The sequence below is a fragment of the Pyxicephalus adspersus genome, chromosome 4, assembly GCF_032062135.1.
Source record: "Pyxicephalus adspersus chromosome 4, UCB_Pads_2.0, whole genome shotgun sequence".
Taxonomy (NCBI): domain Eukaryota; kingdom Metazoa; phylum Chordata; class Amphibia; order Anura; family Pyxicephalidae; genus Pyxicephalus; species Pyxicephalus adspersus.
Window position 1 is genome coordinate 52,064,251 of NC_092861.1, and position 13,389 is coordinate 52,077,639.

General features: G+C 38.0%; 1 protein-coding gene across 1 annotated transcript in view; it reads left to right on the forward strand.

Moving 5' to 3' along the window:
* Window positions 1–7,505, forward strand: part of FXR1 (FMR1 autosomal homolog 1) — a 25,352-nt gene extending 17,847 nt beyond the window's left edge. The window contains 8 exon segments of the mRNA XM_072408153.1: window positions 176–331; window positions 460–546; window positions 653–860; window positions 2,187–2,390; window positions 3,167–3,367; window positions 4,338–4,418; window positions 4,896–4,987; window positions 5,748–7,505. Coding sequence (XP_072264254.1) covers window positions 176–331; window positions 460–546; window positions 653–860; window positions 2,187–2,390; window positions 3,167–3,367; window positions 4,338–4,418; window positions 4,896–4,987; window positions 5,748–5,900 — 1,182 coding nt within the window. The 3' untranslated portion in view covers window positions 5,901–7,505.
* The last annotated feature ends 5,884 nt before the right edge of the window (window positions 7,506–13,389 follow it).

The following is a 13,389-nucleotide window of genomic DNA, read 5'->3' on the forward strand; positions in this document are numbered from 1 at the left end:
ATTTTGTTTTTTGTTTTTTTACATGATTGTTTTTTAAACTTTTTTTATATTCATGATATCTACTAGACCCCTGTTCGGACTTATTTCTGTAAGTTACAGGTCTACAATGTAAAAAAAAAAAAAAAATTTCATGAAAAACAGTGTACCGCTTTTGGTACAGAAATCTAGACATCAGTGAAACGCCCAGGTGGTTAAATTGGTTTGCTGTTTTGGTCCTACAGGAAAAGTAATTGGTAAAAATGGGAAAGTCATTCAAGAGATTGTGGATAAATCTGGAGTTGTACGAGTGAGGATTGAAGGCGACAATGAAACAAAGCTACCCCGTGAAGATGTAAGTAATTTTTTTTTTTTTTATTGACTTTCAATATTTTAATTTTTTGTCAGTTTTTTTAGTTATTTCTCTATTAAATGTATACACTCAAGTGAATCTGTTTGCATGGCTTGTGTTTATCTTGGCAGGGTATGGTTCCATTTGTATTTGTAGGAACAAAGGAAAGCATCGGAAATGTCCAGGTTCTTCTAGAGTATCACATTGCCTACCTTAAAGTAAGTTTAATTTAAACCTTAAAGTACGTTTTCTGACCTTGGGATTTACTGTGGTGGTTAAACAGAAATGTAATGTATTTGTGCTTTTTTTTAAAAAATAATTCAGGAGGTAGAGCAACTAAGATTGGAAAGACTTCAAATTGACGAGCAGCTTCGTCAAATTGGTATGGGTTTCAGACCATCTTCTAACAGAGGAACAGAAAAAGAAAAGGGTTATGCAACTGATGAAAGCACGGCCTCTTCTGTCCGTGGAAGCAGATCATACAGTGGAAGGGGCCGAGGACGTAGAGGTCCAAATTACACATCTGGCTATGGTATGTTTTCTATTTTCTTGCCTTTAGGATAATTTTTTAGCCTTGGACATGTTAAGAATATATATTCTGAGTGCTATAGAATAGGTGATATCAAGAAGACACCTGTGCTTTTGCTATGACCCTGCCAGATACAATGTGTCTATACTTTAATTTCAGCACAAGGGTGATAACATGGAGCCTTATAAGTGCTGGACGTATTAACTATTCTTGCTGCCCATAGCAGCCAAACAGATATTCAATATTCCCATTTTTTTTTTTTTTTTTTTTTCCAGTGTAGTATTAGTTTGAAAAAGGAAATCCTATTGGTTGCTTTTTCCTTTTTTTTTCTATATAAAAATATCCATGATACTAAAACCTGCTTGCTGTTGGCCTGATTTTCTGAATCCAGTTCAGTAAAATAACTCATTTTGCAGAATCCCGTGTTCCCTTAAAAGTTTTAGAAATCTGTAGTGTAAAAACCCTGGATTACTAATTAAATTAAAAAACCCTGGAAACTAATGGATTACCCTTTGTATTGAAATTCCAATGATATGCTTGAAACAGTTACTCCCTACTGCTGCTCCACATAGGGGAGTCCTGTCCCATCCTAGGTACGGCCTGTTCTTTTCCCTGGACCTCTTGCTGGAGACTCCATCTCTAGGATCTCTGTTAAGGAGTTCAGGTGGGTTAAAGTCTACATCTTTGCTTGATCAATCATCAGACAGGTTACTGACTTTTATCTGAGTACTTGCTTGAAGAGTCTAGCTTCACACCGGAGCATCTTCTGCAACTCACCTGAGCATTTGCTCCTGTGCTTTTTTTGTCCGGAGCATGGACTAAATTTGTGCTTCCTTGGCTGCTGGCCTAGCAGTTTGACCAATTTTTGCTGGGGAAAAGATATTTTCCCCTCGAAGGTTAGGAGTATAAGACATTCTTCACTTTCATTGTGAGAGGTAAATTCCCTTTTACAACTGAGTTTGGTGCTCTCTAAACCTTTCATATCTCTAATTAAGTCTAATCTATTTGGGTAAAAACAAAATGTCCCATTTGAAATTGTTTAACATATTTACTCTGTGACACTTGCTGACTTTCTGCAAGTGTCCTTATACACGGTTGCTGCAGCATTTTGACAGCTGCTTCTGCTGTAAAATACAGGACAATTACCAGCTGTTGGTTTAACAACCAGCAGTTGTTGGTAATAGCAGCAGGGGGAGGAGAAAAAAAATGTATTTACATTCCAGTTTGTGGTTAAATATAAATGTGTTTTGTAATTTTACCTTACTATTACAAATCTTTTAATTTATTTTCTTTTTTTTTTTTTTTTTTAATTTTACTTCCTTTTTAAAGGTACTAACTCCGAGCTGTCTAATCCTTCTGAGACTGAGTCAGAAAGGAAAGATGAACTAAGTGACTGGTCACTGGCTGGTGAAGATGATCGAGAAAGCCGCCAACAGAGAGACAGCCGAAGGCGTCCAGGTGGCCGAGGTCGAAGCGGATCTGCTGGAAGAGGGCGTGGTGGATCTAGGGGTGGCAAATCTTCTATTAGCTCTGGTACAGTTTAGCAATTCCTTAACAAGTGACTATTTCCTTTTTCACAAATAGTTTGTGGTTTCATGAATAGCAGGTCCAGGCTCATTTTTTTAAGGTCTTCCCTAACAAAAAACTGAATAGCATACACTCTCCCTCTCTCCAGATGAGACTTCAAAACAGAATATTAACTTGACTTGGCCCAGCACCTCCCTTTTTAATTTTGGGGCCTTCATTAAGGTAAAAGCTACATGTACCCCCTCTACACACGGCAGCCAGTACACATTGGTCATGTATTGATCCCTGGTAGTTCTCCACCGTGGGTGGCATGTCATACATCTCTTCTTGCAAGTGGTAGGACCCCAGGTATCTCTCGCCAAAGGTTTGTAGAAACCCACCAGTTCATACAGTAGCTAGTTTACAGGCCAGTAAAATCCTGAGTTTGTCTATGTAATCCATGACTTTCTTTGGGTGGCTACTAGGGAGTAATTAGAACGAATTCTCACAATATATGAAGTGGGGGGGGGGGGGGGGGGATACATATTTTTTTTTATTCCAGTTGAGGAAAAACAGTATTTGGGAAAATGTAATGCTAGAGTTCAGTTTGAGTGTGTATATTTTTTAACTTCATATAACAGCCTTTCAAATAAAGCTGTTTTTGATATTAAATACACAGGAAGAATCTGTCGGCATTAAGAAATAGTCTGCCTTGTACGCGTCATGCTTATTATTGTTCAAATTTTTTTTTAAAACACGATTTCCTAAGTGCTAAACTTAACATATTCTCTTTTAATGCTCAGTTCTCAAGGATCCTGACAGCAATCCATACAGCTTACTTGACAACACAGAATCAGACCAGACAGCTGATACAGACGCAAGCGAATCTCACCACAGCACTAACCGCCGCAGGCGATCACGCAGGAGAAGGACTGATGAGGATGCATCCTTGATGGATGGCATGACTGAATCTGATAATGCTTCTGTTAATGAAAATGGCTTGGGTATGTCTTTGTATTGTATTGCTATCCATGGTTTGTTGACATTTTTTTTTCTTTAAGGGAAAAATAACTTTAATTCCTGAAGAGCATAAATGTGTTTTTTGAGCATGTGGTTGGCACATTATTAGTCCTTGGGATTGTTTTTAAGGTAAATGTGTGCATACCACATGTCGACAAATCTTTAGTTGGTACATGTAAATTTTGCTCAGGAAATAAGGTTCTGAGGAGATATCAGCTGTTCTTGGCTAGAACTAGTATAGTGGTTTCCCAAAGTACTATGAGGTTTGTCCCATTTAGGGAGGTACTAATCAAACGTGTATAATAGAGGAAATTTCTGCTAGTAAAGCCTCTTTAGGACTAGGCTTCAACAGACGTTGGGAAAGAAAGAATTAATGTTAAAACATCACCTGAATCAATTTTATTAGCATTTATGCTAAGCATCCACAGTGCTTGGCTGTCATTTTTTTTATACCATTCTAATGCACAGTAGTAGTCATTTTTGCCACAGGGCACCTTCCTGTTTACTACCTATTTTACTAAAACTAGAAAAATTGATTTCTGAATTTCCAGTGTTTTAGGGTGTCACCTCTGACTTCAGGTATGATGGCTGCACCCATATATTGACCACAAATGGGCTGCAGTCAATGTTTTCTTTGAACAGAGTGGTTATGGAATATGTGTTCTTCAAAATGCAGAGTAAAAAAATAAAGCCATAAGACTATACCAGAGGACTTAATCTTTTGTTTTATTAGAAGCAAGATAAACGGCAGCTCCAATTCGTGGCAAGTATTATGACACACAGTTTAAGTATTTGTAAACTGACTTTAGGTAGTGCATGCTTGTCCATTTTAGTTGTTCCTTCTATAAAGCATGACAAATTGGTGTTTTATACCTGTAATGCTTATGACGTAGGTTTAATACATTATTTTGTACCACAAAATAGTAAAGCTTTTGATGCACTTTACTGTTGCAGATGATAGTGAACAAAAACCCCAGCGACGCAATCGTAGCCGCAGGCGTCGCTTCAGGGGTCAGGCAGAAGATAGACAGCCAGGTAACTAAAGTGGGTGGAATCATTGGTAACTAATCTGCATGACAATGCATTGCTCTTATATCAGGTATCTGTGCAATAAGTGGCAGTTGACAGTTTAACAAATATTATGAAAAGTAAAACTTATTAGTAACATATTTTTTTAGACCATATTACTAAAAATTATTACCACTTGTAGGTGGCGATACTTAAATTCCTGTTCTAGTTACCACTCTGCTTTGCAGTATGTTTTCTTATTGGTCAGTACTAATACCCTTAATATTGTACAACAGAAGTCAAGACTACCATGTGTGTTGTTTTTGCAGATTGCACATAACCGGCACAATATAAATGTACTGATATTTTCAGTGCAATTTCTTTTGTCATTTTTAAATTGCCTGTGGTCACTTTTTATTATATCTGGTTACTGTATTAAATAGCTTAATGCTCATCATTTGTCTTTACATGTATGATTTAATAAAAACTGTTATCTCTTTGCAGTTACAGTAGCAGACTATATCTCCAGAGCGGAGTCTCAGAGCCGACAGAGAAACCTCCCTAAAGAAGCACTGGCTAAAGGCAAAAAAGAGAAGGTAGGCTGTGTAAATTGACTCTGAGCTGGACAAATTTTAAAGAATAAAGACAAGTTGGGAAAATCTGTAATGAATTGCAAAATAGGCATTTAATAGCATTGCATTTTGCTATTTTTAAAAGACCAGGTGCTGGACACAAGCAACTATTTAGGTTTAATCATTACAAAGGCAAGTAAGCAGCATTTGATATACTCCAGCTTTCACAAATTTATCCAACCTTATATTCTAGTGCAAGCTACTGCAGCACATCACATCACCCTTGTAATTCTGTATGTCAGATTTCCAGATTAATTCACCTAAATGTCTTGAAATATGAAGAAAAAAGTCTGAACTTCTTTTTTGGCTCAGTATTGGAGTCAAGGGGATGTGTAGATTCATGATATTTTAGGCATTCTGAAAATAAATTGCAGCTGGTGTGTATGTAACTTACTGATATGATTATTAGCTATTTGAATTGAATATTTTATTTGTAATTTAGAACAAATGGATCAGCCTCTGTGATCTAAAAGGAGACCTAAAAAAATCACCAGGTATGGTGAAGGTATTTGACAAGAAACATTTAATGTCTTTTTTGTTGAATACTGAACTCTCTGGCTCCTGGTGGCTTTTTGTGTGCCGCAGTGAGTAGAAGTGACTACCAAAGTAGATTCATGGTAGTAAACAACAGTAAAACTAGCATTATTATTACATTTATTTTGAATATTGACTTTTCTCAATTTGACTTCCCTTGCTTGCTTTTGATAAAGTTTTTATTTTGCAGGTAAAGGATGTAATTGAAGAACACGGTCCCTCAGAAAAGGTCACAAATGGCCCTCGAGGGTCCTCTGGCGACAGTGCTTCAAAGTCTCCGACATCAGCCCCAGAAAGAAAAGATGGAAGCAACCAAGAAGCCATACTGAATGGGGTGTCCTAAAATGGAGTTTCCTAGTTTACAGTTCCTTTACATTACATTTTACAATAGTGCTTGTACAAGCTTGCCAAAGATAGATTAAGGATCGCCAGTCTTTACACCACACTTTCAGTTCCTCCATTTGGAATAAAGAAAGGGGAGGGATCCTGATACACATGTTAAACATAAGTTGATACCTACTGTGTTCTAAATACATCATCAGATGTGCCTTGAGATAGTATACAAAACATTAAAAAAAAAAGTTAAAAAAAAAAAAGTGCTGGCTAAAGGAAATGTTCTGTTTTCAAATATAACATTGAATTGGGGAGATCCTGCATAATATTTGTTCTGAAAGCATTAGCTGCTTTTGTTACATTTTTAATAATATGCAACCACTTCTTCACCTGAGGAAAAACTAGAAAATGCAGTCTAAAAGTATTTTGCACTGAACTGTAACTTCTCCATTGGTTAGGTCTGGAAACTGGTCGTTTTAATACATGTGTTTAATTTTTTTTTTTTTTTTATTATAAAAAAAAAAAAAGAAGCTGTATGGAGGAAACTGCAGACCACTGGAACAGACAAATACTCATCTGCAGCTATTGGCAGTGACTGTTCTTCATTGGGGCTTTGTTTGGTTTATTTATTAAAATGTACAGTATTTAAAAATCAAACATTGCTATAAACACTAAACCGAACGTAGTCATGTCCACAAAGGCATAATCCTAACTACTGATGAAAAGATCAATTTCCAGAATGTTTCTCCTGTATAAAACTGCATATGTTAGTCCTTAGTATGGTATTTTTATTTTTGTTTTGGTTGTTTGATGTGCAATATGTTTTTGTATGCAGGTAGTAAAAAGAAAAAAAATAAACTTTGATCTTCCATTTTTGATTATATGCCTAGTTTCCTATGGGGGAAGATATCATGCTTTCCTAAAGCTGAACTCCAGCCAAATAAAAAAAAAAGTTTTTTGTAAATGCAACAAAGAAGAGTAGGAATTACAATTTGTCTTGATAGCCTACTGTAATCACATGCATCTAGCTCTCAGGTTAGAGAGGGCCCCTAGTAGGATCCATTTGGTCTTTCTCTGCTGACGGAGAACTATAAGTGCGCAGAATGATTGTCATCAATGTGATGCTGCTGTGTCATTGTACATTCTGCAGGCTTCGTGTATGTTCTTAACCAACCTTTGCTGCAGTGCAGTCTGAAGGCTTGGCTATGCTGCCTGGCAGGGACTGGCTGCAAAAAAATTACAATTACTTTGCCAGGTATATCTTTTAAAGGATATCATTTGTGCAATAGCTGCTTACCAGGAGTTCAGCTTTATCCCCTCAGTTACATACACATCCAGCAGCAGAGAGGTAAAAAAAAACTGTCTACATAATGACCTTTGAATAAATAATTTGATCACAGTTGACCAGTTTTGAGATTTAAGTGCTTGATAAAAAGAATTTATTATTAGGTGATAACAAATATGATTCCTTTTTTTGTACTATATATATATCCTTGATTTTACATCAAGTGTCATAACCCTGGTTTTTGGTTCTGCTGATGTTGACCACACATACCAAGGGCCCAAGTACATAACTGGACAGAAATCTAAGAAATAAACATCTTTCCAGCACATACTTTTCAAGCATATCTTGTCTGCTTCTTTTTCATTTCTCACATTTCTTCATAAAACCTTTGTTTGTCCTTCATCAGTTCTTTTGTGACTTTCTTCTCCTTCTCTGAGTTTCTTGCTGCCAAAATTTTTTTATATAATAGCAGAAGTTCTGCCTGTAAATACAAGATTCCAGGGGTTCTGTTAAGTTGAGGTAGTATCCATAACAACCAGTGCAATGACATCTGCAATTTAAGAGTACATCAGAAAATAGTGTCATCAATCTGTTTACTATGGGCATTATTACAACTTCACTGTTACAGAACACTTGTTATGGCGGATAAATATAGTTGGCCAGATATCTTGAGCCCATTATTTTAGCAGTTGGAGTTAATACAATTGGTTTTTAAAGTAGGAAGGATGCTTCCTAAAATCATGTTCACCTGTGAATTTTTGTTAAACTATTTTGCTTTTTTAAAATGTGTTATTTGCTTGTTTCATAGGTTAAAACATAGTACCAGTTGCCATTTTAAATTATTACTGTGATTGCATATCTTGTATCTTTTTAGGAAAGGTATTTGGATTAAATGGCTGCGCTGGGTGTGATTGTTGGAATGCGCACCCTTTAAATGACCTCCAGGGCCACGGTTATTACGTAAAGCATATGGACCAGTGGTTCTCAACCAGGGTTCTTTTAGAGGTTACTAGGGGTTCATTGCATAATGAGCAATATGTGTATATGTATAGCAGTTTATTAGAAATGGATAATCTTTTTGGCTATCTGTAAGGGACACTTCTTCTCACTGACCAGTAATTAAGACGTATTTTTTTTCACTGAGCACCACATGCTAATGTATGGTACATAGAGTTGAGAATATCATACATTTAGCAAGGGTTTCCCCAATAATAAGTTGAGAAACACTGCTATAAACTAAGCAATAAGAATGGCCTACAGCACTAGTTAAACAAAGTTTTCAATGCTTACGTCAAGCCTATGAACCTTAAGTGAAATTTTTCAAAAAGTGCTAGCCTGCTGCTTTGAAAAACAAGCATGTTTGAATAATTTTTGAAGATTGTGAAGTTTGAGCTGTCCCATGAATTCTGTTTGACCCACTTACTCTTGTGTCCCATTTGAAAGATATATTTTCACTTCCTGCCTCAAAGGCACACCAAGTGATAAACAATCTCTATAAAGATGAGTATTCCCCCAGAGTTACTAAATCCATCTGAAGTTAGAAAAAAAATAAACTAAGTGCACTCTTGGTAATTCTTTTTTTCTATCTATGCCTCATTATTGGCTCCCTTAGAATCTCACAGGTCAATAAGACACCAAGCTGTCTTGCAAGAAAATGTTATGCTAGATCTACTCTAACAAAATGTAATCTTTGCAGGGTTATATTTTTAATTACAGGGCCCAGTTCTAATTTCCTAGCTGGTATAGAAGTAGTTAACGGAAGGCCCCAACATTTTAAGTGTATAAATCTAAAAAGAATCTGTGAGGATGGTTATTGTACTATTGCCACCCCCATTTGAACCACTAAGGAGTATTTGTGTGTGAGAGAGACACATCCCGTCCTAAACCTGCCATGGGAGACTGGGCGAGTTATGTCCATACGGGGAACATGTTCCATGGCTTTGGATGGTGTGCTGGTGCACTGGCCAGAGCCACGGACCAGCAGTTGTCGATCGCTGGTTTAAAAGAAGCATGTTCTGTTTTCACATACTGCATAAATGTGAATAGGGATTGTTTTCAATTAATAGGGAAATTAGAAACTTTAAAGCACATAGTATCCATCCTGCCTGACTAATCTGTTTTACTACTACAATATAGAACTACTTATGATGGTTACTAAAAAAATAAATCTGTAGTCTGTGTATCTGTTCTGTAAATTAAAATTGTTCTGGTTATAAAATTCTACCTCCACCCAGTCTAACTGCAAAACTAACTTAAGGCCACTGTCTGTTTTTTAATATTCCCTCTACATTTATAATTTCACCTGGGCACTTAGTTTGTAGTGCTTGGAGGAGCTAAACACACAACTATATGTAAAGACTTTAATATACCAACTGTACTGAAGGAGATGGGCATGGCAGGTTCGCAATCTACTTGTTACATGGCTTCAATTGACCTAATTATTAAACATTTAAAAACTTACGGATTTTCTGCAGAGCACAGTTTTAAGCAGCCATTTCTTCAGTGTGGTGATGGTAGGCTTCAGCAGCTCATACATGAACAATCATGGTTTAAAGAACTGGTATAATAGTTGAAAACTTTTTTTTACCTTGAGCTGTAGTGCATTGGTATTTAGCAAGCTCAGTTTTGGGTTGATCTACTGTTTTAATAAATTATGGACTTTTTTTTCCATGTTTTAGTTTACTAAAATACAAAAGTGCCCACTGCTGTTTTCAGAAAGGGGACAAACAAGTCTGTAGTTTGAGAAACAAATGCCCTTAAAGCAGAATGAAACTGCCCCTTGCCTCTGTTTGCCATTATGTGGATCACAGCATATTTGTACAGTTTAGCAGATTTACCTGCCAAGAGGAGCCCCTCCAATTCTTTGATATCCGTGTGCAGTGGTTCCTCCATTTTCACAAAGTCTACTGGGTTTGGAGTCGATTGCTCTCTTCATTGACCGGGGCGGGGTAATGCTGCATGATTCTGGCACATGATTGTGTCTAGTCTTTACACTTAGCTGCACAATAATAAAAATAGGTCCAATTCTTGTATATATTTTTTCGGTATATACACTGGTACCTGTAATGACTGTTTGGAACAATCTAATGTTTACTTGTTTAAATATATAGAAAAAAATTACCATAGGATGCATATACATACTAACATGGCTACATGTAGGAAGATATACAGAGGGTATGACAAGGGGCTTTATGTACAGAAAAGTATTATAGATTTTGTGATAGGAGGCGATGTAGTGAATATAGTAATTATAGCAGGAGTTCCCTAAAACCCCTATGTTATTTTAAAGGTTTCCCTATGGAAAAAAAGGTTGAGAAAGGTAACATAAGAAAGCATTATTTGATTAAAAAAGCTACAAATAGTTTTTTCATCTGAGAGCAAACATGAACAATATGGCAGCTAAGATCAGGCTGCAGAAATATCACATAGCACTTTCAAAGTGCCTGGGCTCTAGAATAGGTCACAAACCAAGACACGGAATTTTCCCTTCGGCAAACATCTTTAATGTCAGCTGAAGTCCAATTACAGTGGCAGTGATCTGATATAGGGCACAAAGCAGAATTTATCCTGCGGTAACCATTCAAAATTTGACAGCCGAGATCCAGCTGTGGGAACTTTGTGTGGACCCTTTACAGTGCAGGTGCACAACAATAAGAGACAGGTGGCAGAATCTGGTAATAGAGGGAGGAGTTTATTTTGAAGCATAAGGAGCAGAGATTTTGTAGTTACTAGTAATCCAAGACTGAATAATTCTAAGGAGTGTATAATGTGCAAGCTCAGTCTAGTAATGCAGCCTGGACATCCAATAGTTCAAGCCATCCTCTTGTCTCAAAAGTGTCTGCATCAACCTTGTGAACCCAATGTTGCCTGCAAATATGTGGTTCAGGCACTACCTGTAATTTTATGCCTAGTCCCCCTCCAATGCTACTTTTTCCAGAAGATTACAGACATGTTGGTTAGATGTGATCCAGCCACCATCAGGAAGGAAAAGCAGAGAAGTTCCTACAAATGTTGAGCTCCAACTGACGTGGCTATTTAATCTATGTTTCAAAGATACCACCCAATCACTTTGGGTCACTTTGATTGACAGCTGGAATCCTGGGTTCCATGTGCAGGCATCTGAGGCTACGTACACACCTGCAATAATTCTCGTCTGATAATCGTCTCAGGGCCGATATCGGACAAGAATCTGGGGTGTGTACAGCCCTCATCGTCCTGGTGGATCCACGGATGAGGAATGATCCTAATGAAAGTGAAGGGGGAGAGCGTGCAGCGGGCTGCTCCGTCGTTCTCCCCCTCCCCTCTATATTGAGCAGAACTGGTGCTGTATGTACAGCACTGGTTCATGCATCGTGCAGTCGTTAGTCTTTGGAAAGGATAGTGAAAGATCCTTTCCAATGACAACTATTGCACGTGTGTATGCAACCTAAGAGTAAAACACCCCTAATCACTAGAAATTCCTTAAATAGAAAGTGCTTTGTTTCACTGAGCACAACACTGCTCAAAACACCTCCTGGGGTTTGGGAGGGGTTAAACACCCCCCTGAAACAGGCCCTATTTCTTCCTTAGGCTATGTACACACATGCAATAATTGTCAATAGTTCGCATTCTATTGTGTCGTTCAGTGATCGTGGATGATTCTGCTGTATACTCTCTCTAGTACACTTCCTGCATCGAATGATCGTGTCAAGTGTGTGTACATTATTGGTGGATTATATTTGAACGTTCACTATACGATCGTTCAAAATAATCGTGCATAATCGGTGATCGGTCGTCAATTGTTCGTTTTGCAATGACAATTATTGCACATGTGTATGTAGCCTAACTACCAGAACCTCAAAACTCCCCCTCCTCATATCCCTCTTGTCTCTGCTGCCTTTGCCTCACAAAGATTCAGGCAATAGGTTAGGGATCTTCCCTGCCAAGATCCTCTCTCCCTTTTGCTTTAACTCCAGTACACAGTATGACAAGTCTAGGGGTGTGTGCTCCATGAAGAACATGAGAGATTGTATCAATACTTCCCATCTAATCATGGATAAGCATTTTATTTGCCTTTTTTAAAAGGTGCGAATCCATCTGAATGATGAGCCACTGATGCAGTAAAAAGAACTCAATCTCTCCAGAATTTTTTTTATACCATAATCAGACAGGTGATCAGTGATAGGATGTAGTACTGATGCAGCCATTCCATAATGAATAAAGCTAAGTATCAGCTTGTGGGAATGTCAGAGATAAGTCATTTGGCAGGCAGCTGGTGAGGACGATGCATTTCTGCCAGATGAAAACTGGCGATGACTACCTAAAGTGGCCACAACCCCTACTTCCCCGAGGAACGACCTAGAACCCAGGATGATTCATGATGAAATGCTTCAATGCTGATGAGGACATATATCAAGCAAAGTAGATGTGTGATTTTTTTTCCCAGGAAAAAGGCCATCGGCAAGTTAGTTTCATTCCCCCACATTCTTGGCTGAAGATGGTGTAGGGTTTACTGCCTCTCTGCCTAAGTCTCAAGAACTGGACACAGCTCTGGCCCAGTGCTAGTACTGATTGTTGGACGAGGAGTTGTGGGATGAGGCCAGTGAGGAGAAAGGGGTACATGCGACGTCACTATCCTATTTAAAAATGTATGTGACAACTCTATTAGTTCCAGTAATCTGACCCACCACTTGCTTCCCAGCTAACCACAGGTACACCAGACCCAGTGTGCTATGCAGAAAATGCAGCATTCTGGTCCATGCTTATTGGACCACATGTCCCGGCTATGTGTACCCTTTCTATGACAGAATGTTTATGCAACACAGAAACCGTTTTGTATTTCTCATGCTGGTGGAGGGCAGGCATATCCTTCTGGGCAAAATATGATGATGGCTGGGTACCAACCACTGTGGTGTAGCATAGGCCCCAAACTCAAGGGGAAATATTCCATAAATTAGAATGGTTGCAAAGCCAACAGTTTTCTCATGGGGATGAACAGAGATGTTTTTTTTCCCTTCCATTCCAGCAGCTGTAGAAAAAAAACATGGTTTGGGAAGAGTTCCACTGAAGTTCTGCCTTTTTGTGAACTTCCTTGTTATGGTCTTATGACCCTCTTTCCTGTTTAATGTATCTACTGTGAGCCATTAACTAAACCACAAGTGGCCGCTCCCTAACAATTGCAGCCACTTGTCAAATAATCACTGCCACTTGTATTCAATGGGCTGTAAGCCTTCCA